Source organism: Nuphar pumila, chromosome 5 (assembly GCF_984573655.1).
Source record: "Nuphar pumila chromosome 5, dmNupPumi1.hap1.1, whole genome shotgun sequence".
Classification (NCBI taxonomy): Eukaryota; Viridiplantae; Streptophyta; class Magnoliopsida; order Nymphaeales; family Nymphaeaceae; genus Nuphar; species Nuphar pumila.
In genome coordinates this window covers 134,961,064-134,984,072 of record NC_143253.1, presented here as the reverse complement: position 1 = coordinate 134,984,072, position 23,009 = coordinate 134,961,064, and the positions used below count along the sequence as shown (strand labels likewise).

Below are 23,009 nucleotides of genomic sequence, written 5' to 3'. Positions count from 1 at the left end.
AAGAATGATTAGATATTGATGGAACATATTGGCACAAACTCTATGATTGCAGGTGCACTTACCAAAGGTTTGTCACCCAAGGACTTTCACGAGCATACTGCTTGAATGGGTGTTTTATTATTTTATGATATGCTGATTTAGTGGGAGTTTATATTTGGTTATTCTATGATATAATAAAGTTTTATTTTACTGTTTCAGTATAAAGTTCATGTTTCAGTTGCATTTTGTACTCATTTGTTGTGATCTCACTAAAGAATAAGGCAAGACCAGTTGAAAATAGTAATGTTGGATCATATTACATGTAATTTCCATGCTTCACATCCATACTTGATCTATGTCATTTGGTTGTGTCAATATACGTAATCATTGATGGGTCTAATTACGATATTTGTAATGAAGACCACTTTGGTTCTGTGTTGACATGATCAATTGACCAGATTGTTAGAGATGTCATTTGGTAAGACAGTGTTTTGAGCTCATAAGGTTATAATGCGTGATTGTAAGGTAACATATGTGGCCCAAGTGAGAGATTGTTAGATAAATCGTGTGAGCCTATATATGTTTAATCACACATTATATGTTGTCTAAGGTTAATGCCCATATAAAGTGATCACATATGATTTGGCTATATGATATCTCATATGGTATGATTTTATTATGTGCAGAGACCTCATGTGCCCTCAAGTATCAATTTTCAATTTTATGATGGGCTGAATTGAAAATAGACCATAAGATGGTTATAATTAGGATATGGTCCCCAAACCATATATAGTGGTTGTTCTTTTTTGCCTCCCCATCATCAAGAATTAATTAAACCTGCCTCTCTCTCTCTCTCTCGCTATCAATGGGTCATGTTTGTATCAGATACCCAACCCGACCTTGAATACCATGGCATGGCATGAGTAAAACTAAAAAAATGTTGACTGAATATTATTTGGGTCCTGACTGGGTAATATATGGGTATGGCTCATGTTATCATCTTTGTCTGGTATCTGACCCGTCCCGTCCCGTCTTGACGTGAGTATTTTATATCTATTTTTGTGAACACGAGCTCTTTAAATCATATGAATCCAGGTTTGAGATTTCAAGTTTCTTGATTTAATAAAACTTGAGCCAATCCAACAACTAGTTATTTGGGTAGGTTTGGGTAAACTCTGATGGGTTGGATACCTTACCAGTTGACATCTCTCTCTCTCATCAAATTAATTTTAGGGGTGGTGATCAAATGCTGTGGAAGACACAGATCAAGGCATGAGACCACACCTAGGGATGGTAGTGGACCGGGAAAGAGAGCCCTGCCCCGCCTCGTCTTGTGTGGACAGAGAATGGAGGACATGAAACGGGGATGGAGGTTAAAATCAAAACCCATGCGTAGATGGACTAATGCTTTTTCCCACCCTGCCCTGTTCCCAATCCTTTTCTAGGGATGGCAGTGGACCAAGGGGAAATGAGGCCCCGTTCTGCCTTGCCCTGTTTGGACCAGGGATGGAGGACATGAAATGGGGATGAAGGTTAAAATCAAAACCTATTCAGGGATGACGGCAGAGATGGAGGACAGGATTTTGAGATGAATCGGGGGTGGAGATCTTGTCCCCCGCCCCTGTCCCGTTCCACTGCCATCCCTACCCACACCTTGATCAGACTCCCTTTCAAATGAGAAATCTCATATCTCAGGATTTGACATCCCCTTCGGGTATTTTCTCCCCAAAGTCATCGAATCTCAAATATCAGAATTGAGGATCTCTAATCAGATATCCCAAGGATTTCAATTGCCTCCCAAATAAACTAAGGTTGAGCTGGGGAGGCTCAATCCAAAAATAAATTAGTATGCAGAACCAGTGTCGAGGCCAAACTTTATAAGTGTTCGCCTCTATCACCTAACCACTTCTCACTAAATCACTGAACAACTAGATGTAGTCTCAATGAGTTGATGAAAATGCCTGAGTTTGTTGATTTGCTGTGATGATTTTTAGATTCAGAGCTAGGCTGGCATATTCAACGGTCTGAGATTCTTTAGATTCAGATCTGGGCCGGAATATTCTCAACTCTTTTTTATTAGTTGTAGTGCTATTCTCTTTGCATGATATGTAGCCATGGTGGCCCCTCAGCATTGTTCACATGAACCATGATAATGTGGTAAATTTCGGATCAAGAAAAGATCTGGTTATCATTGAATCGTGTTTAACTGGTAATCTAAAAACTGAATTGTGATTAAAATGACTAATTGATAATTAAAAAATTCAGTTTTATGTGTTATATTTTTATTTATATTTATTTATAACTTTTAAGATTTCTTCAAATCTTTATCTTGGAAGCATAGGAGAAATAAGAACTATTAGATCCCTAATTAAATTATTAAACCCAACTCATAACTTAAAAACAGAAAAAGAAAAAAATGCCTGTTGGAGTAAAGAGCTATATTATAAACTTGTAATTACTTTTATATTTATCAACCCCGATTCAGGTGGTGGATCTCTCATCCATGCTCCTTGCCCCTAGCATTAGGCAGCATATTGCTTTAGCCTTGCGTCGTCAAAGGATGTGCTCCTCGAGTATCGAACCCTCAACGTGCTTCAACTTGAATGCTTTAAGCCGACCCACCTAACCAAGCGTGAACCCGTGTAGGTAGCCCTACTTACTAACACTGTGCTGGCAGCGTAAAACTCTGTGGGTTTTACCCCTTGCCTTCAAGAAATCATCAGGGCTTGCGCAAAACGTAACACACCAAACCTAGACGGACTGCTTAGCTGCCTGGGATCCCATCCCACTATGCCAAAGTTCTTTGTGACATAAGCTTGTTGTGTTTAAGGAGCCCAAACAAAATTATGAAAACCAATTAATTGTTAGGCATGACCTAAATATACAAGAAGTTGAAGGTTCATTTGAAAAGCTTTCTTGAATGTTTCGCTTTCCCCTTGTTTCTGTTTAAAGACATATTTTCTTATTCAAATGAGTTGGCACTCCTATCAAATGCAGAGTTCTAATGTTCTACGAAAAGCATGTGTATTTCCATAAGAGGAGTCTCTCTCTAGACTGCAGTTTAAATGTTTCAAATACTTGGGCGCAGTCCAGTTAGCCCGGAATTCCTATTAAAGGTGGAGTTCTATTAAAAGCGTGAGTATTTCCATAAGAGTAGGGGTGTCAAGGGGTCGGGTTTTCTTGGATCTGATCCGGACCAAACCTTATAGGGTCTGGGTATGGTGTTAAATAAGAAGACCTGATTAAGACCTGGGTCTGGATCCAAAGGTCCAATTAATACATGCATCTGGGTATAGTTTGTGAAATTTCATACCTGACCTGGGCCGGACCTGAGTTCCGATTAAAACCTGCAAGTTTTCAATATAAAAACAATAAAAATAGTATTTTACTGGGTATAGTCTGGGGGTTTGGTTCATGTAGTTCTTATCAGGTCAGGGTATGGTTTTGTTTATAGTAAACCTGATTAGACCTGAGTCTGAACTTGATACCATACCCGAATATGATCCAATTCTGATTTTATCTGGGTCCAAACCAAACCCGATCCGTTGACACCCTTCTCAAAAAGAGAAAGAGGACTCTCTCCATGTATATAATTTGATGGGTCTCTCCCTCTAACTCTATCTGCTCTATAAAATGAAGTAGAAAGGGTTGAGGAAGCTCTCAGCACTCCCCCCCACCCACACCTCTTTCTCTCTCCAACCAGAAACGGCGACATGAGCAAGAATGAGAAAGAAACAAAGATGGTGCAACCGCAACCGCATGGGCGAAGGGAGAACGTCAAGTGGGAGATGGAAGAAACCAGTGGAGGAGTCAACAACGGTGGGGAAGAGGAGGAAGACGACGAGATCTCGCCGATCGAGGAGGTGAGGCTGACGGTGCAGACAACGGACGACCCCACGATCCCCGTGTGGACGTTCAGGATGTGGTTCTTGGGGCTGATCTCCTGCGTGGCCCTGTCCTTCATGAACCAGTTCTTCGCGTACCGGGAGGAGCCCCTCGTGGTGACGCAAATGACCGTCCAGGTGGCCGCCCTCCCACTCGGCCGCTTCCTCGCCGCCGTCCTCCCCACCCGCCGGTTCCGGATGCCGATTTCCGGCGCCGAGTTCTCGCTCAACCCGGGGCCCTTCAGCATGAAGGAGCACGTCCTCGTCACCATCTTCGCCAACGCCGGCTGCGCCTTCGGCAACGGCTCCGCCTACGCCGTCAGCGTCGTCAACATCATCAAGGCCTTCTACAAGCGCAACATCTCCTTCCTCGCCGCCTGGCTCATCATCATCACCACTCAGGTTTTACCATCCACCGATCCATCATCACTCATTTGCACGAGCATGCACGCACATCCCATCCATGGACAAAACTGACATGGTATGACATGCATGTTATGTCTTGCTTTACATAAAACCACCATCCATCATCCAATGTGTTATGCCCTCTCTCTCTCTCTCGTTAATGTTTGGTCATGTCGACCTGACCTTCCGAATGAGGTAGAAATCGCGAGTTGTGTCGTCCCAATGGGGATTCAGCATGGTCCCAACTACTGCTAGGAACCGACTCTTGGATTGCATTTTTTGCACCAAAAATTATTATTTCATGAGCTGAAAAAATATAGAACATTACAGGCCGTTGATTTTTTCAAGGCTCATAAAATAATGCCTAAATATCATAATCAGAATATTCAAGAGCTGATTCCCACTAACCGAACTATGCAGACTACATATGTCAGGTTAGTTTCCACAAAAACTAAAACTCATTGGGACGTCACCGAGACCTGATCATATATTAACCCCTCACTCTATCTCTTTATATATATGCTTCTATGATGGTACTATATATATATATATGTGCTTCTATGGTGGTACTCTTGATTTACATCTAAGCTCCAAAAGCAAAATCTAACCTTTGGATCATATTGGTTCTATTTTATTATTTTTATATGTTAAATTTGACTGAAATATGATATTATATACCATTTTTAAACCTTTATTTTCATGAATTGTGAGCAGTTGATTTTGTGCGTTTAGAAATTGATCTTATGATGTATTAAACAGGATAAAACTGTCCTCCTGTCCTCCAAGCATAGCTGAACACATCTGTACGGTTGGAGCTACCATTTGATGGCTAAATCCATACAAACAAGAGTTTGTACCACTGTCATGGTGCAGAACCACCATGTGTATATCTATATATATATACACACACACACGCGCACACACACACGTGTCTGTGCTTGACCTATACTATGTATTATATGTGTACCATATGCTCCAGTAGAAATTAGAATGTGTGACCTAAATAGTTTCTAAGTAAAAAACATGCTCGAGTATACTTTCATTGTGTTATGTATCAGGTTTTTTAATAGTTTTATAAATCAACCATTTACAATGTGTGAAAATTTCACAATTAGGACTGTGAGGGTTCCAGTTGGGTGTACTATCGAGTGGAAAAGGAGACTCATGGTTTTATGCCAATGAAGTCCGTGAATAAGGCATTTTTTCCTAAAAAAATGTCACAATTAAAAGTTCATGCTTTTACATTCATAGGAATCGACCCAAATTGCCATTCTTGACAAATGAATTAATGAACGCTTTTATTCATTTCTTCTTTGGGAGGGGGAGGGGGTGTCATATTGATGAAGATCATGGTTGCAAGTTTCTGCTAGAGAGTATAGTACAGTCGACTGCTTAGCACAATAGTTTAGCAAGAAGACGATCACTTTGCGTTTGTAAATCACAGGCATAGCGTCATGGTTTTACACATGCGAGCAATAGTAGCTTTGGGTGTGAACTATTATTAGTGTTTTATTTCGAGGGAATGAATGCTTTTTCACTTTTCATGGGTGGCAGTTGTTTCTGTATCTTCACTTACCAAAAGCCTTTTCTTTTAAGGGGAAAGAAAAAAGCTAGTCAAATAATCAAGCCAAATATGGTTATATTTAATTTTATGTTTGGGTTCTAACAAAATGAATCGGAAATTAAAGGGGAAAATAAACATGGATGGAAAGTGCTTTGTAACTTATTGTGGTCCATGTTCATCTCTCTCTCTCTCTCTCTCTCTCTCTATATATATATATATATATATATATATATGGTTTGTCATTAAACATGTGTGCATGTTCATATGGAAATAAATGGCCATTCAATTAATCTTGGATGGTGGTGTTGGTGCAGGTTTTGGGATACGGATGGGCTGGGCTGCTTAGGAAATATGTGGTGGAGCCTGCACATATGTGGTGGCCCGGCACACTGGTTCAGGTCTCAGTTTTCAGGTGAGTTGGAATTTCTTCTACACTAAATCCCCTCTCTTCAGCTCATTCTATTTGATGAAGGAATTGCAAGTACACATATATACATATATTGATGTTTTCCTCCCAAAGGTGTTGACAGTCTCAATTTTCATTTTTTTGATACTTTTTTGGAAATCTGACCTTACAGATGTGATCTACAGGGTTAGCTTAGTAGAAATTGAGTTTTGAATCATCCGATTATGACATTTGAGCATGATTTTATAAGGATTAAAAAATCAATGGATCAAAAGTTTTATAAATTTAAAAACTCATAAAGTCACATTTTTTTCATCGGATCGATTCCTAGCAAATGGATCATGCTAAAAACATCTGTGGGGTTAGATTTACGAAACATGGCATAAAACATAAAAAATCAGCAGAGTCCACACATGGTTTGGACTTTGGAGGAACCAATTTTGAATATATATATATATATATATATATATATATATATATATATATATATAAGTAGATGATAACTGCCTACTACTTTTTGGTCTACCTTCAACCTCTTGGGCTTTGAAGGTTTTTTCTTGTTCCTTAAAGCAGACCGTACAGATGTGTTCATGCTTTATTTTATAGGAATTTACTCATGCATCATCCGATTCCAATAAGCAGGTAGGTTTTTATAAGGTTTAGAATCAATGGTTTCAAATTTTTATAAATATTTAAGGATTAAAAAATAGTGTTTTTATATCTATATGCTTGATTTTATATGAATCTACTCTTGGATCGTCCGATTCCAATAAGCTGGTAGGTTTTTATAAGGTTTAAAATTCAATGGTTTAAACTTTTTATAATTATTTAAGGCTTAAAAAATAATGTTTTTTTATAAAAAAAACTTAATGAACCATGCCGAACACATCTATAGGGTCAGATTTGTGAAAAACAACTCAAAAATACTCGTTTGCACATGGTAGGCTGGCGTAGGCTAGAAAAGTGATGCAGCTATCACTTTTCCACCCGAGACACACACATATATATATAGATAGATAGATAGATAGATAGATAGATAGATAGATAGATAGATAGAGAGAGAGAGAGAGAGAGAGAGAGAGAGAGAGAGAGAGAGAGAGATTTGCTAAGATTGTGTTTTTAGTTTGGTCGCCCAACTGAACCGCGCCAGTTGCCGATTCGCACTCTAATAAACCAAGAGCACTTTTCTCTCATCTCGGCAGATATCTTGCAAATCATATCAAATCTGCCCCGGTGGACAAACGCCAGGGTCAGGACCCCAAGCCACCTTCGGTGCCATTCATCGTCAAGATGAACGGCTCCCAAAACATACAAAGAATTTGGTGTTTTCACAGAATCGAAGCTGTCGTTCATCTAAAAACTGAACGGCATCACAAATTCTTGTAGGGCACATCCAGGCGGATACCAGTCTTTTTGACGGTTTCATGGAGACTATCTTTGAGGGGCTTATCCAAAGATTGGAAATTTATGCATCTTTTTCTTCTTTTTTCTGAATTCAAGTTTTGATGTGTTTGATATAAAACCAAAAAAGCTTTCTCTCAAAAGAGAAAGAAAAAGAAAACCAGAAAAGCTCTTTCAAAAGTGTCAACTTTTTTCCATAAAAAAAGTTTTTTTAAAAATTCTGTTTTGAGTAATCTGGGGGTGGAAAGAAATGGGAAATTCTATCAGAAATGTTAAAATAGAATCTTATATGAAAATTTGTCATTCTTAAGAAATCTTATATGAAAAAATCCCAGCTTTATATTATTTTTAATTGTATACATAAAGTAAAGAATTGTTCATGTAGAAGGTTAGAAAATTTTTCTTCGACAATTTTACAGATTTTTTTTCGCAATTTTCACACTTTTACGACCTCCCAACCATACACCTCAAGCGTTTCATGAAAATTTTCCATATGAAAACACTATAGTTTTTGAAAAATCTCCAAACGTAGCCAGTGCTTGCTCGGTTTTCCAAAAGAAAAAACAGCGGGTCCCACGTAAGACTTTCTCCGTTTAGCTATTCTCTAACCCTTAAAAGATTCTTTATTTTATTTTGACATCTTCTCATAGTTTATTCGGGCTAAGAGTCTGAAAGAATTGTTCCCATATAAAGTTATTCATTTCCCTTGTTGTTTGTCAATATGAGACAAGCCTGCTAGGTGAGAAAGGCACGTCTCAGTATATTTTCATATCGGCCATCTCTTTCTCTTCCCATAAACGTGGGAAAAAGTTATGCATGACATCATTGTCTAAAGAAATTATTTCCTCCTCTTTTGGCTAATGTCGTTGAAAGCCTTCGCCAAAATGTGATGCCAATCATGCATAGAATCTCACGTTAGTAAGCCTTGACATGGATCAAGCTTTCAATTATCTGCGTTAAAAAAAGATGATATTTAATTGTCGATAAAAACATTAAATATCGTAAGAAAATATTTTTCCCATTTTTGTTTTCTCTTTAATTTTTTTCCGTTTTTAATTAATTTTGTGCTTATAAAAAATGCAAGAAAAATAAAAAAATCCAACTTCTCATGATAAAAAGATTGGTGCTATATTCCCTTTTTAAACTTTCATCCATGCTTGCGATTGTAATAGCCAGCCAAAGCCTTTTCAGCTTTTTTCTTATGTTTGGAAGTGGGAAAATATGCATAACGGAACGGAACATTCTACTTATGTGGGAAAATGGAAACTTTCCTCAGTCTTCGAACATAGCACAAATTGTCACTACATGTGCCGGTTCCAAATATAATAATGGATACATAATGAGATGTTATGGCTCTAATTAGCTTGAGCAACGGTTCAGTGCTAGGGAGGAATTTTTTTTTCTTTTTTGGTAGGCAAGATATGGTTAGGCAGACCACTACCAGTTCATTAACATCGAGCTTCCTGAAAAGAAGCTAATCCATAAAATAAAACACAAAGAATCAGTCCGAGGGAGTAGGGGTCTCAACGGGTCGAATCTGGTTTAGACCTAAGTAGGTCCGAACCCGGATCTGCCTTTAAGGTGCAGGGGTCCTCACATGACAGTATTTCATGGGGGCCTCCATGTAATGCTGTCATACGATTGGCTAGTGTCATGTTGATCAAAGACTTAGCCGCGCTGGCTCTGCCTACTGTCGCTGTCCTGGCAACATAAAACTCGGGGGCTCTATCTACTATGATCAGAGACCTAGTCTTGCTGGCTCGGCCTTTTGTTAGCTGTCCTGGAAGCTTAAAACTCGGTGGGCTCTATCTACGTGAAAGTTACCACTAGAAACTGAAAGTTTGCTTGTTTGCTCTTGGTTCAGGGCATTACACGAGAAGGACGCGCAACGAATGTCGCGAGGGAAGTTCTTCCTGATCGCGCTTGTTTGCAGCTTCGCCTACTACACCTTCCCGGGCTACCTCTTCTCAACACTGACCTCCATCTCCTGGGTGTGCTGGGCCTTCCCCAAGTCCATCACGGCCCAGCAGATCGGCTCCGGCACCGGCGGTCTCGGCCTAGGTGCGATCACCCTCGACTGGTCCGCTGTCGCCGCCTTCATGTTCAGTCCCCTCATCTCCCCCTTCTTTGCTATCGTCAACATCGCAATCGGATTCCTCATCGTCTTGTACATCGTCATCCCGATCTCTTACTGGGGCCTCAACCTCTACCATGCCAACAAGTTTCCCTTATTCTCGAGCAGACTCTTCGCCGGTGATGGCCAACAGTATAACTACACCGCCATTGTCAACGACAAGTTTGAGCTTGATGAGGCCGCGTATAATGCTCAGGGCCGCATTCACATGAGCACGTTCTTCGCCCTCAGCTACGGGTTCGGGTTCGCAACCATTGCTTCCACTGTAACCCATGTTGCACTCTTCTACGGCAGGTATGTATGATCTGACTCGATGTCTTAGTGGTAAAAATCCTGAGGCTACCAGGTCACTTAGTTTGAGAGCGCATCAGGTCAGATGCAGCTTTAACGGTGCACCGTCAGATCTGTTTTATGCCGTTGATGAACGGCAGTTAGAACACAATAGACGGATATGTTGTTTCTTGGATGGGTGTCACCATTAAATGCACCGCATCTACAACGCAAAATTTAAATGCTGATAAAAAAAGAAACAAAATGGTGTTCTGGCTGCCGTTCCTTACATGGATGAACGGCATCCAAGTCAGCTCTGTTGGGCATCTGACCTGATGCTGTGTTTGTGGAGGATATATCAGCTGATTGACAAAACACAAATTTTTTTGTGGGTTTTGAGATCACCACCGTTCATGCCTACAATCACCACCCTTGGTTGTGAAAGGATAACAACAGAACTTTTTGGCGTGCCCCACTGCTTTCAGAATGAATGGTGATGGATGAAGGCATGGACTGCGATGATTTGTGATATATATATATATATATATATATATATATATATATATATATATATATATATATATATATATATATATATATATATATATAGGGGGTGTTTTTTTAATTTTTTATTTTTACTCAGAGAAACCAACCAAGCCCAGAAACCTAACAGGGCTGGCTCAGCCTGCCGTACTTACAGTCGCTGTCCTGTCAGCATAAAACTTTGAGGGCTTACCTCTTGAGTCTTGACCCATCGCCAAGCTTCAGCTTACGCAGGAGAGTGATGCCCATGGGATTTGAACCTAGACCGCCCCTCAAACGGTCTAGGTCCATTCCCACTCCGCCAAACCCCTTGGGTCTAGGGCGCGTTCTACTTTTACTTTTAATGTTTATTTACGTAAAGTTACAAAATTTACGATGTACTGCAATATGTTAAACTTTATTTATACTCAACTTGATTAAATTTCATACTCGATATATGTTGGTCACACAATTTATTGTAATTTATTTTGTTTTTCTTAAGTTTTTTTTTTGTCTTGAGTAGACGAACTAAGCCCTTTTAGAGGTGTAGGCACTGACTAGCGCTTTAACTCTTAAGTTCAATTCTATTAAAAACTTGCATGAAAACAGAGATTCCAATAAGAAAAAAACTAAATCCAATTGTTCGTTGTTGGCAGAGAGATATGGGAGAGAAGCCGTGCTTCGATCAAAGGCAAGACTGACATCCACACGAGGTTGATGAGGAAATATGCCGACATACCAAACTGGTGGTTTTACTTGCTGTTGGTCGTGACCGTAGCAGTCTCCCTACTCCTCTGCACTACCATGAAAGATCAGGTCCAGCTTCCATGGTGGGGGCTGCTCTTTGCCTGTGTTATGGCCTTCATCTTCACCCTTCCAATCGCTATCATAACAGCAACCACCAACCAGGTCTCTCTCTCTTCTGGAAGAAATTTTTGCTAGATATGAGGAAATAGAAGTGGTGGTTCCATATTGATGTGTGCACAAATATGTTGGAGGATTTGCTTTAATGGATTTGATCATTGATTTTATCAGACACCAGGGCTGAACATCATAACTGAATATGCAATGGGATACATATTGCCTGGGAGGCCCATCGCAAACGTGTGCTTCAAAGTGTATGGCTACATGAGCATGAGCCAGGCCGTCTCCTTCCTTAGTGATTTCAAGCTCGGACATTATATGAAAATCCCACCTCGCTCCATGTTCTTGGTTCAGGTACTCTCTCTCTCTCTCTCTCTCTCAGTTAAGAGTGTTTGGTTACCCACGTGAGAATTCTCATGGGTTCCATGTTTCATGGAATTGAGATCAGGTGCAATCTGATTGCACACTTTAAGTGTTCTGCTGCACCTGATCACCAACCATATGGTGTTCAACCCTACAGCTTACAGGCTATATCCCAAAGATGGTTTGGTGATGATGGCTCAGGTGCAATCACATTGCACACTTTAGTGTGCCGCTGCAACTGGTCTGCCCTCCACCTTTTGTTGGGCCCCACAGTTGACAGGCTGTACCCCAGATCCTGCTTCCAGAGATAGAGGGCATTAATCAGGCGTAGCGGCACACTCAGTGTGCAATGTGATTGCACCTGATCCGCCAACGTGGGTGATTAGGTGCAGCAGCACACAAAGAGTGTGCAATCATATTGCATCTGATCCTCCCTTTGTTTCATGTGCTTACAAAAAGTGAAATTTGGTGTCTCAGTTTCGTTAATTTCTAAAAGGATGGATAGGGATGTCAATGGGTTGGATGTAATCCCATATCTGACCTGAATCTTAGTTGGATTCAGTGGACAAAGTAGGGTCCAACTAATAATATGATCCATTAATCAAAAAACTAATAATGGGATCCAGATTTAGTATCAAGTTTTGCATCCAAGTCCAAGTCGACAGAATCCGTATGTGTAAATGTTGGATTTTAAGCTAGTCGAATTCAGATTCAGTTTTGATCAATTCCATCTGACTCCAAATCAAAATCCTAATCCAATTAGGTTAGACTTGGTAATGCTTAGATCCGACCGAAGTCCAACCCGGTAAAAGTAAGCATTTAAAGAAAGGTTAAAATGATGCCCTATAGACATTCAAAAATAAGCTTTTGAACAGTCTAAAATTTTCATCGAGGTGACGTGATTGGCTGGATCACTTGATCCCATTTCCATAATGCTTACAGTTCTCGAGTTCCAAATTTTTAGGAAGCCTCAATGAATAAGATTCTTTTTTACCACTGATTTGTCAAATCTTTGTTTATTCTTTTTCATTACCCAAGTTAATCATATTATCTCATACTGATTGCCTGTAATTCCATGGCTCCATCTTGTGCAACAGTTCATAGGAACAGTCATAGCCGGGACGGTGAATCTCGCAGTGGCATATTGGCTGCTTGACAGTATTGACAACATATGTGACCTAGCCAAATTGCCAGAAAGCAGCCCGTGGACATGCCCTTCTGATCGCGTCTTTTTTGACGCATCGGTGATATGGGGTTTAGTTGGGCCAAAGAGGATGTTTGGGCCGCTTGGCATCTACCCGGCGCTAAACTGGTTCTTCCTTGTTGGTGCAGTCGGCCCTGTGATCATATGGCTTCTGCACAAGGCGTTTCCCAAGAAAACCTGGATCAGCCTGATAAACTTGCCTGTTTTGTTAGGTGCAACTTCAATGATGCCACCGGCCACAGCCTTGAACTACACTTCATGGATAATTGTCGGCACCATCTTCAATTTCTTTGTTTTCAGGTACAAGAAAGCCTGGTGGCAGAAGTATAACTACGTGCTCTCTGCAGCACTTGATGCAGGGGTGGCCTTCATGGGGCTGCTGCTATACTTCACGGTGTCTATGGAGGGCAAGGGTCTTAAATGGTGGGGGAATAACGGAGAGCACTGCCCGCTTGCAGCTTGCCCTACTGCTCAGGGAAGCACCTGCGTGCAATGACTTTTTGTAGCTGCTTTATTCTAGAGATAAGGTTGTTTCACTTGGATAGCACCGATGCTTAGATTCGCATTAAGTTTTCGGCTATTGAAATGAAAAAAAACAGTCAGGTTTATACTTCATAGTAATGCTTGAAGTTTGAGTGAATTCAATACAAATAAGGTTAAACCCTTCGATATAAATATCAATCAGGTAAAACCCTTGCCAGCCAAGGGGTACAACCAGCTTCGACTTTGCAGCAAGAGACGTCTCCTATGGGTTTCCTGGTGGGCAACTCGTGGACAACCAAATGTAACATGGAGAATTTGCTGCACAACACACAAAATTGGACCTGCCTGGGTTGCCCGAGTGGCAGCAGGCCTGGGGGTGCTAACTCCTTCGTATCAGGTTAAACTCCCAGCGGGTGTGAGAGTTGCCTTTAACTGGTGGGATCCATAAGGGCTTGGCCATAGGTAACCCCACCCAGGGTTTACTTGGCAGAGGGGCGGCCCCAAGAAGTGACAGTTTTTGGCAACAGTTCATCGTCATCCAAGCAAAAGAAAACATGCAAAATATATAGGCACTTTGATCTCCTTTTCCAACATATAGCACATCTGATCTGACCTAGCATCAGCCAGCTTACATACAATTGAAAAAAAAAATCTAGGTCACGCTGATCGCACTGTATCCAAAGAAATGCAGATCGGAGTACAACAACCATAATTTACAAAACATCACGTGTGCATGCTTGCTCACACTGCCACAAATGATTCAGCTCTAGAAGTGGAAACTTCGACGTCCAAATCATGTGTTAAGTTGATATAAAATCCATACCAGCTTCGCATGAATTCTTTGGTATATCATGGAAAGCTGCCCATTCCGCGGCATGGACTGCTCCCTCCTGGATGAGATGCAAAAGAAAGACAAAAGCCAATTGAGTTCTTGGATAATAGACTATTGAGTACAGTGAAAACAACCAGAAGAAAGCCTCATGAAAAATTCTGGTTTTACACCTGGAATTGATTGCTGCAAAAGAATTAATATGAAATGAAACACTTCATTTCTAAATGCTGAAGAAAGATCAGACGTGACCCTAGCCACAATGCCACACTTGCATGGGTTTTTTAGACAAGTAGACTTACAAGGTGTACAAAGAAATTCATTATAAATAATTTGGAACACTGTAAACAAGGGACGCATAAAAAGGGCTTTACGTTACACAAATCTCTAATTTTTATTATATTTTACATCTTTGAAAACCTGCACCATTTTACACTTTCAAATATCAATGATTCAGGAGGAAAAAACCTAGACACACGGGTCATGAAAAAATTGAATCACCAAAACATCATACTTTAAGAAAATATGGAAACTTTTCACTACTTAATAAAATTTGTTTCCAAATTCAAATCCCGTTTTGAATACTAAATAAACTGCTTATAGGGCAACAGAAAACAGATCTTACAAATCATAGCAAATTACCTAATCTTCATATGTTTTACACAAATGTTGTGCAACCCTTGATTGCAAAAAAATATTCATGTCAAATAAGAGTTGTCTTAGTCACGTCTACTTGGAGAACAAGTAGTTAATTATGATACAAGCTTCAGTGCTAGATGCCAGAGAAAAACCATTTGAAACTGATGAGCATGAATATATGAAAAGACTTCCAGATTACATGATTTGAGCTGGCAATAAAATCTATAATTTGTCTTAAAATGAATAATATATGACCAGAGCAACACTTCTCAGACAATGACAAGCTCAAATAAAGGCATACATGATCCTGTCCTGGCCTCCATCTGTCCATTTAGAAGAATTATGAAACCCACTTGTTGTACTCATCCATTCTTATGATAAATGAACTTGAACAAGAGTGGCCTCCACCACCATATGCCTATACATTTGAATGACGTCAAGTATCGTCACTAATCAAAAAATACAAGTGCTTAACACAAAATACAAAAAAAAGCACCCACTACCCCATCAGTATCCATACCTTAGCAATTTCAGAGGTGTCTGTATTACTGTCGGTAGTCCTCAAGCACATCTTTAGATTTCCTCGTTGCATATAGACAACTGCACCTATGGGCCTGCTCATGATCACCATGCTTATTCACCATAGAGCATTTGCGTAAAATAAAAGGGACAAGTTGAGAGATAAAAACAGACTGCATTAATTTTCATGCATGGTAGATCATCAGCCTTCTTTTGCAACATGCAGAAGCAATAGAATGTGTAAAACATGAACTGATCTAAAAAGGAAAAAGTGTAAAAGCACAGGAAATGACAGAAACCTAATAAATAACACAACTACCAAGGATGCCCAGCATTTGCATGATGTTGTAGTAATAAAGGCACAATGCAATTAAAGATGCAATCCCAGGCACAATGGAAACTATAATCAGCCTGATGCAATTATCTTCAATACTAATGACAATAGAACAAAAAGCCCACGAGCCTTTGAACATTCCACATTGCTAAGCATTTTTATCTCCTTTTTTTTGTCCACTTCGTGTGCCCGTCTTTTTCCTTCTTCTTCTTTTATTTTTTTATTGATCTAGGGGAAACTATAATGCTACCTACCTGGTACAAAAATTTAGCAGCCCTAGAAATGAAGCATGACATTACTTGAAGTCATCAATGTTTTCTCCACTCTCTCCAATATCTTTGTTATATAATCACATTCTTTTTCATAAACTAATGCAACACATTCCTCTACTTAAAGGATCACCCTTTTTCAAAAATCTTTGTCCTATTTTTACTGACTTTCGATCATCAACACTATCCAATTTGATGAATGAATGGTTTAAGTATTGGCATCCTAACCGAATCTTAAGTCCATGCCTGTGCCCTTTCTGTACTTTATCCCTTTTGGTTGTTCTCCATTAATTTTGTTATTTTCTACAGTACTTCCACAACACTAAATTATGCAAGACTACATGTTTCATTATAGATCTCTTCAAAACTTATCACAGCTAGATCGTTTTTAACTTATCTACTAGTCAAATACAATGTTTCCTAAGTGATCAATAACTAAGAAATCACCGAAAATCAGGAAAGTACCTCAAACCAGCTGCAGCACTCCTTACACTAAGTTCTTTGCCAATTTCATCAGCTAAGTCAGAATTTCCATCAGCCCTGATACCCTAAAAACATTTAAATCAAGAATGATATGATGTTTGGAAAGTTCAAGCAATGGAAAAACTTAAGGCAGTGACATTTATAAAAGTAGAGACTAAAGAAATAGGGGTAGGTAATATTTATAGCTTCATACAATGAGGTTTAGCGTCTCATTGGAATCATTGTGCTGTTAGGATCCATGATGAGCATAAAAGTTTCCTATCATCGCTATATTTTAAAATGTTTTAAATTTAATTCATATCTTAAACATGATTTCTTTTATATTTCAAAAAATCTTCCGCATTTTCTTTACACTTTGAAAAAAAAAAGCTATGCTTTTCATAATTCTGTATTCTTAAAATTTTAAATGCCTTTAATTTCCTTAAATTTATAAAACATCCTGCAATATCCTGAGAAATTGCGTTAAGAAGACATTAACAAACCCTAAATTTGTGATGATGATCTAAACAATGTTGTAATGTTCCATAGAAAACAATGGTAATCTTCCACAAAATGGATAAAAATGGCCATATTCTCCCTTCAGGAGCACGACAATCATTTTTTCTTCTTCAAAAGACATTTATTCTTTGAAGAAAGGTTACTCAAAACCTGAGCTTGATTTACCTATGGGCTCCACTTGTCTGGTAGGAGTAGTTAGTGCACATCACCTTGTCTTGGGACATTGCAAGTTCAAATACCAGTAGTATGGTTGTATAACTGTTGGGGGTCTGTCTAACCCCAGCTTGCCTATCCAAAAAAAAGGAAAAGGTAAAAGAAAAAAAAATCCTGAGCATGATTTCACAGCCGAGAAGAGAAGCTTTTGCAGATACATTTTGATTAGCAAATGCACAGCATTTAATAATTCACAATATTACAGTTGTCAATTAGATAGTTGGAATGCGGAAAAAAAGAGGTAACGGTGTTGTGCACTCTTAATTACTCAAAGCATAGAAGTTACTCAGCAAATAACAATGCATGGTTGATTCATAAGAATAAATGGAACCTATGGACAGAAACAAAGAGTACCAAACACTCTCCATAGAATCCCTTCCCCAACTGAATCTTGAAAGGTTTCCCCAACAATCTATTTGCAGCATCCTGGCGAGATTTGATAAATGAATTTCCCTTTGCAATTAAATCAGCTGGATTCAATTCCAATAACTGTAGATGAGGGTAAGTCCATCAGCATAGTAGAAGGGATATGCAACATGAGACTGAAGCAACACAACCATTAGAGGGGAATAAAAACCGTAAGGGAAAAAGTGTCTCATGTGTTAACAGTTATAGTCAAATTGGCCATAATCAGGATAGCTGGCAAATGAAAAAAAAGAAGATATCATAAAATTATATCTTGGAACTTTGCATAAAATTAGACCTGATCAAATATGTAGGGATTAGTGATGCAATTCAACTTTGGACGCTCTGTTTCAAGTCCAACATTGAATGCACGGCTGTCTGGTAGTTCCCATTGACGAAGATTAGCATCTTCAATGTATTTGAGAAGCATTGCAATACAAGCATCATCTTTGCCATTAACCAAGGTTGTTTGCTCCTGCTGCTTCAGGAAAAAAGAACGGATCACTGTTGATGGTCATAGAAAATGGTAACGTAAACTGTAAAAAGATCACTGATGATGAATCCATGAACATACAAGGCTTACCTCTGTCGAATCACGTCTATTAAGCTGCTGAGTAAAATAGTCATATGCAGCAACAGCACTGCTTTTGTTGGTATCTAGATGTAGCAGTAGGTTTTCTGGGCAATTTTCACCAAGAGGCACCTTGGACAGAGCAGATTTATGATGATCAAATACAACAACCCTGAAACAGAAAAGGAAATTCACATATCTACATTGTTTATAAAATATGCATATGTGCTTGCAATTGCATGTGCATGAAATTCATGGAGAGAACAGAAAGCATCAGTTTCTCAGGGGCACAAACATGAAAAATAATAGAATCAAGGCATAGGAAGAAGTAAAGAATTATGTCTATTTTATATACAATAAGTATTGAGATGATTTCATAGTTGACACCCATACATTCAAACAGAAGGACCCACTTCTGAAAACAGGTGTTTCGGATGCGCTTTCTCTTTGAAAGTTGAGAACTAAGATACTGCTTATCACCACTAGAATGGGCCTTAATTTACACAACTGACTACATGCAAGTAATAACCATTGTTATCACTAACATTAGTAATTATATAAACTAAATAACCATTAACAAACAGGAATCATAACCTTCAAAAAATACCCTACATAGTGGATCTTCCATAACTGTTACAGAAATAATGTTCAAAATTGTGCTGCCAAAAAGCAAATTTCCAAAGCGTCGTAAAACAAAATTTAAGTAGATTTAGATTTTTTTTACAAGTTTCACAGCAGTCATAATTACTATTTTGTTACTGAATGACAAAATGTAAGATAATTGCTAGAATGTTCCACTGTTGACCTTGAAAAAGGCCTTTTAAGTACACGACATATCATCAAAGCTGCACTCTTAGGCGCAGAACAAGGAAGATGCACAGAATATTAGGGCATTTTGTAGAAAACCCAGGCCGAGACACAGACCACGTGCTTTGCCAACTCCAATTCCAACTCTACCCAGGGGAGGAACAAAAATATAAGCAAATTATTCTACTTACTGATTTATTATTTGTGAAAGTTGGAATGCAAAGTGCTCGGACCCAACAAAATCAATAAGGTAGCATGTCTTAAGTCCTTCAATTTTGAAATCTTCAACCCTGAAATAGACAGAACAGAATAAACACTCAATATGTGCATCTCAGAAAAAATAAAAGGGATCAAATGATGAATTCAACATATGCACCAGCACAAGTGCCTTAACATAAGCTATATATTGAAATTACCACAATATCATTGTTGTAAATGCAATAACCTTTTTAAAAGATCAAACATCACGATACTTTAAAAAATATATCATCAAAATGAAAATATCATGTTATTATCTCCACAATGTTGTGATGCTAAGGTGGTTATATCTCTATATTCACGCAACTTTTTTTTACTTAATCTTCTTTCATTTGGAATATGATTTTTCCTTATTATTTACCTTTTTGTATTTTTAAAACCTTTTTATAACTTCTGTTTAGAGTTTTGCAAAGAACCTGTTATTAAAACCAATTCTTGATTATTTTGGTATTTTCAATATTTCCATTTTTTTAAATACCTAATTTAAAAAAAAAACTATGATATCCCAAGGCTTTGCCTTGCCGAGATAAAGCTAATACAGGTTACATGTAACTATGCTCTATAGTCTATACTAAGTATTGAGCACATTTGTGTAGTTTAGGCTACAGTATGGCCACAACAACCTCCAGATTTTGATAGGCTTGAGGCCCACAACTATGTTAAGACAACTAATACATGATTAGATGAAGAGGCATATGGGCCAATTCGATGAGCTTGATAACCATTAGCACCCAGTTTGTTATGATCGATCGGTTCACACAGGTCTTCCGAAACAAATCCACTTTAAGCCTAGGAATATCAACATTATACATACAAATTTAGAAATTTCACCATTACTTTGCAAAATTTACTTATGATTTAGATCAAGTATTACGGAACAAAATCAAGATATGTATCACACAGATTTATGCATACTGTTCACAAGAAATTCAGAAAATCTAGATCAGTTTCACCTAACATAGTTCAAAACTGCACCTAGAAATGCATCACCCATTCAAGACAAGGATTATGAAAATGGCGCACACATTTCATATTTACAATTGCTTATTTACAAGAATCAATTAAGTAATGTAGTTCAAAACTAAACTAAACCTATAAACGCACCATCTGCCCGAGACTTTTCAGAAGTATGAGGTTTTCCTACGCATAACAAGGCATTCCAATTCTCAATCACTAGAATTTCAGACGGTTTACCGCTCAACGCATCTGATTCAATTTCAAGCGGCCGATTCTGATGGATAAAAGAAATAAATAATCTAGTCCGATTCGAGCAAAAGAACATCGTATTTCTACATATAATTAGAGTCCTAATCGTTCTTCCACAATAATTCAAAACCTTTCACCAATTTAACCTCATATACTTCAAAATTAGCAACTGAGATGCACTAACTAACATTTCAGGGAGCAACGAATGCAGAATCAACGAATTAACAGACCGCAAAAAGAAAAAAACATAAAGGAAGGAAATCAAGAAAGAGAAGGAGATCGCTGGAGTGCCTGAAGGGATGAACGGAAGAGAAAGGCAGGATGAGGAGAGGCAGGCGGAGGCGGGAATGATAGAGGCGCGCGAAGAGGGCACCCATCGCTCCGGCAAAGGACGGGTAGTTGTAGAGGACGAGATTGGGGGTCTTGTCCTCCGAAGACCTAATTAGGGCATCCAACGCTGCCTTCGAGCGGAAGCCTTTCCTGATCGAGGGCTCCCGCCATCGCCCCTGGGGGAAAAGGCGGGAGAGACAACGCATCAAGACCGACGAGATCGCTCGCTTCAAAAGGAAGCGCGCTCCCGGGATATTATCGAGGAGGGTAACTGAAGAAAAAGACGAAAATACCCCAGCTAGTGTTAGGACTTAGGGCCGGACAATGATCTTTTCTCGTCGCAGCTCAACATAAAAGTAGTCACAAATAACGTAGTAAAATTTTTTTGGGGGCAAAGTTAATATCTCGGTAGATTTTTTAAAAAAATATATTTTTCATAAAAAACTTCGTTTTTTTACAATATATTATAAATACATATATAATAATAAGAAGAAAATATTATATTCTTTTTAAAGGAAGTAAAGTACATTTGTTGGTAATAAGAGAAATAAAGACATTATACAAAATATTATATGTTAAAAGTTCCAAATATCGCATGCTTAATAAGTGATGAGCATTTAATAATTAAGTTAAGTAGGCAAGACTTAGCCAAGAGCATAAATTCAATAGTAGGGTAAAGGGAATTAGTCCCGTATCGATGAGGAGGAGAGAGAAGGATCCCTCGTTAGGTTATTTAAGAGGAACCCTACCATTTGGAAGGATGAGTGCTCGGGTGGCCATTAGGGGTGTCAACCGGTCGAGTTTGGTTCGAATTCAGGTGGAATCAAACTTGGATCAGATTTTTAGGCATAGTATAGGGTCTATTATAAGAGAAACCATACCCAAGTTTGATAAAATCTGGTAAAATAATATTTTATCATTTTTACATTGAAAATTTACAGGTTTTAATAGGAACTTGGTTTGGGCAAGGGTCTGGTATAAAATTTCACAAACTATACATGGGCCCATGTATTAATCGAACCTTTGGATCCATACCTGGGTCTTAATCGAGTTTTCTTATTTGTCACCATACCCGGACCATATAGGGTTTGGTCTGAGTTGAGTAGTAAACCATACCCGCTCACACTCTAGTGGGCAGCATAGGTAATTTTATTTTTTCAAAACTTTTGTTTGTTTTAGTTCTTTTTTGACTTGGGAATACACGGTGCTTGCTACGTACAGAAGAAAGGTTTCCAGGTGCTCACCTTCTTCTAAAAAAGCATTTTTACGTGCTGAAGAGATTTGAATAAGAAAAAAAGTACAAAACTACCCTTGCATAAAGTTCTTTTTACGTTTAATTATGCGATAATTTCTCAAGATTTTTGAAAATCTCGTAATAAGATATTTGTGATTATGTTTAAAACCTGTAGGGTGTCAATGACGTTTGATTCAGACTCGGGTAAAACTAAACCCATACCTGATTTGAGATAATTATACCAAGTCCGAACCTGAGTCCAATCAGACTTACCAAAAGAGAAACCATACCCAGATCCTATAAAGATTATATCATTTGATCGTACCTTATAAAAATAGTTTTTTTTAATCTTATTTGTATTGTGTAAACACCTCATTTTTACTCAAAATTAAGTAGTAAAAGAAAAAATAAATAGATCCCACAAAGCATTCTGGGATGGCCAAACCAGGATAGCCATCTCCCTGGATGGCCAAACCAAGATAGTCGTCCTCCTTAGATGGCCAAACCAGGACGACTGTCCCTCTTTGGACGGCCAAAATTAAGCTTGGATGGCTAAACTCACTTGGGATGGTCAAAACCCTTTTAACCATCCCGCAATCCGAAGATTCGAATAAGCCAAATGGCTTATCCTTAGTTTTTTCACTCATTCTTTACCCTTTTTTTGAATTTTCAGAACAAAGGGCTAGCTCTTTTGGATCAGTCTCATCTTCCATTTGTATAAACATAGATCCGTTTGAAGTTGAATCTGAATCCAAAGATCCCGTGACCCGAATCTTGTTCAAAAAGCTATAAATAGGAGTTCACTCTTAAGGTTTGATGATCAAAACTTTAGACGTCCAAGTGCTAACCCTACGTGAGCTTTGCCATCATTTTTTTCTCTAAATACCTTACCTGGACAAGAGCAGTGTCGGAATCATTTTAAGAAGCTATCATAT

At 38.6% G+C, this 23,009-nt stretch overlaps 2 protein-coding genes across 4 annotated transcripts; one reads left to right on the top strand and one right to left on the bottom strand.

The window, feature by feature from the left end:
* The first annotated feature begins 3,692 nt into the window (after positions 1 to 3,692).
* On the top strand, positions 3,693 to 13,492 carry LOC149838875 (oligopeptide transporter 4-like). Its single transcript, XM_090008337.1, has 6 exons — positions 3,693 to 4,265; positions 6,147 to 6,244; positions 9,504 to 10,067; positions 11,222 to 11,474; positions 11,601 to 11,783; positions 12,890 to 13,492. Exons 1-6 carry the CDS (start codon positions 3,693 to 3,695, stop codon positions 13,490 to 13,492), a joined length of 2,274 nt encoding a protein of 757 aa, XP_089864463.1.
* A 544-nt stretch (positions 13,493 to 14,036) lies between these two features.
* On the bottom strand, positions 14,037 to 21,068 carry LOC149838874 (heat shock protein). Of its 3 annotated transcripts, XM_090007827.1 has the most exons (9): positions 20,802 to 21,060; positions 19,238 to 19,336; positions 18,252 to 18,411; positions 17,967 to 18,146; positions 17,618 to 17,752; positions 16,535 to 16,617; positions 15,468 to 15,561; positions 15,249 to 15,365; positions 14,248 to 14,369 (listed from the first exon to the last, which is right to left on the bottom strand). In XM_090007827.1, exons 1-8 carry the CDS (start codon positions 21,044 to 21,046, stop codon positions 15,288 to 15,290), a joined length of 1,074 nt encoding a protein of 357 aa, XP_089863953.1. In that variant the 5' UTR covers positions 21,047 to 21,060; the 3' UTR covers positions 14,248 to 14,369; positions 15,249 to 15,287. The 3 variants fall into 3 exon arrangements, with proteins under 3 accessions (XP_089863951.1, XP_089863952.1, XP_089863953.1); XM_090007825.1 differs by lacking the exon at positions 15,249 to 15,365 and having other exon boundaries at positions 14,037 to 14,369; positions 20,802 to 21,068; XM_090007826.1 differs by lacking the exon at positions 15,249 to 15,365 and having other exon boundaries at positions 14,037 to 14,369; positions 17,967 to 18,143; positions 20,802 to 21,068.
* Between the last annotated feature and the right edge of the window lie 1,941 nt (positions 21,069 to 23,009).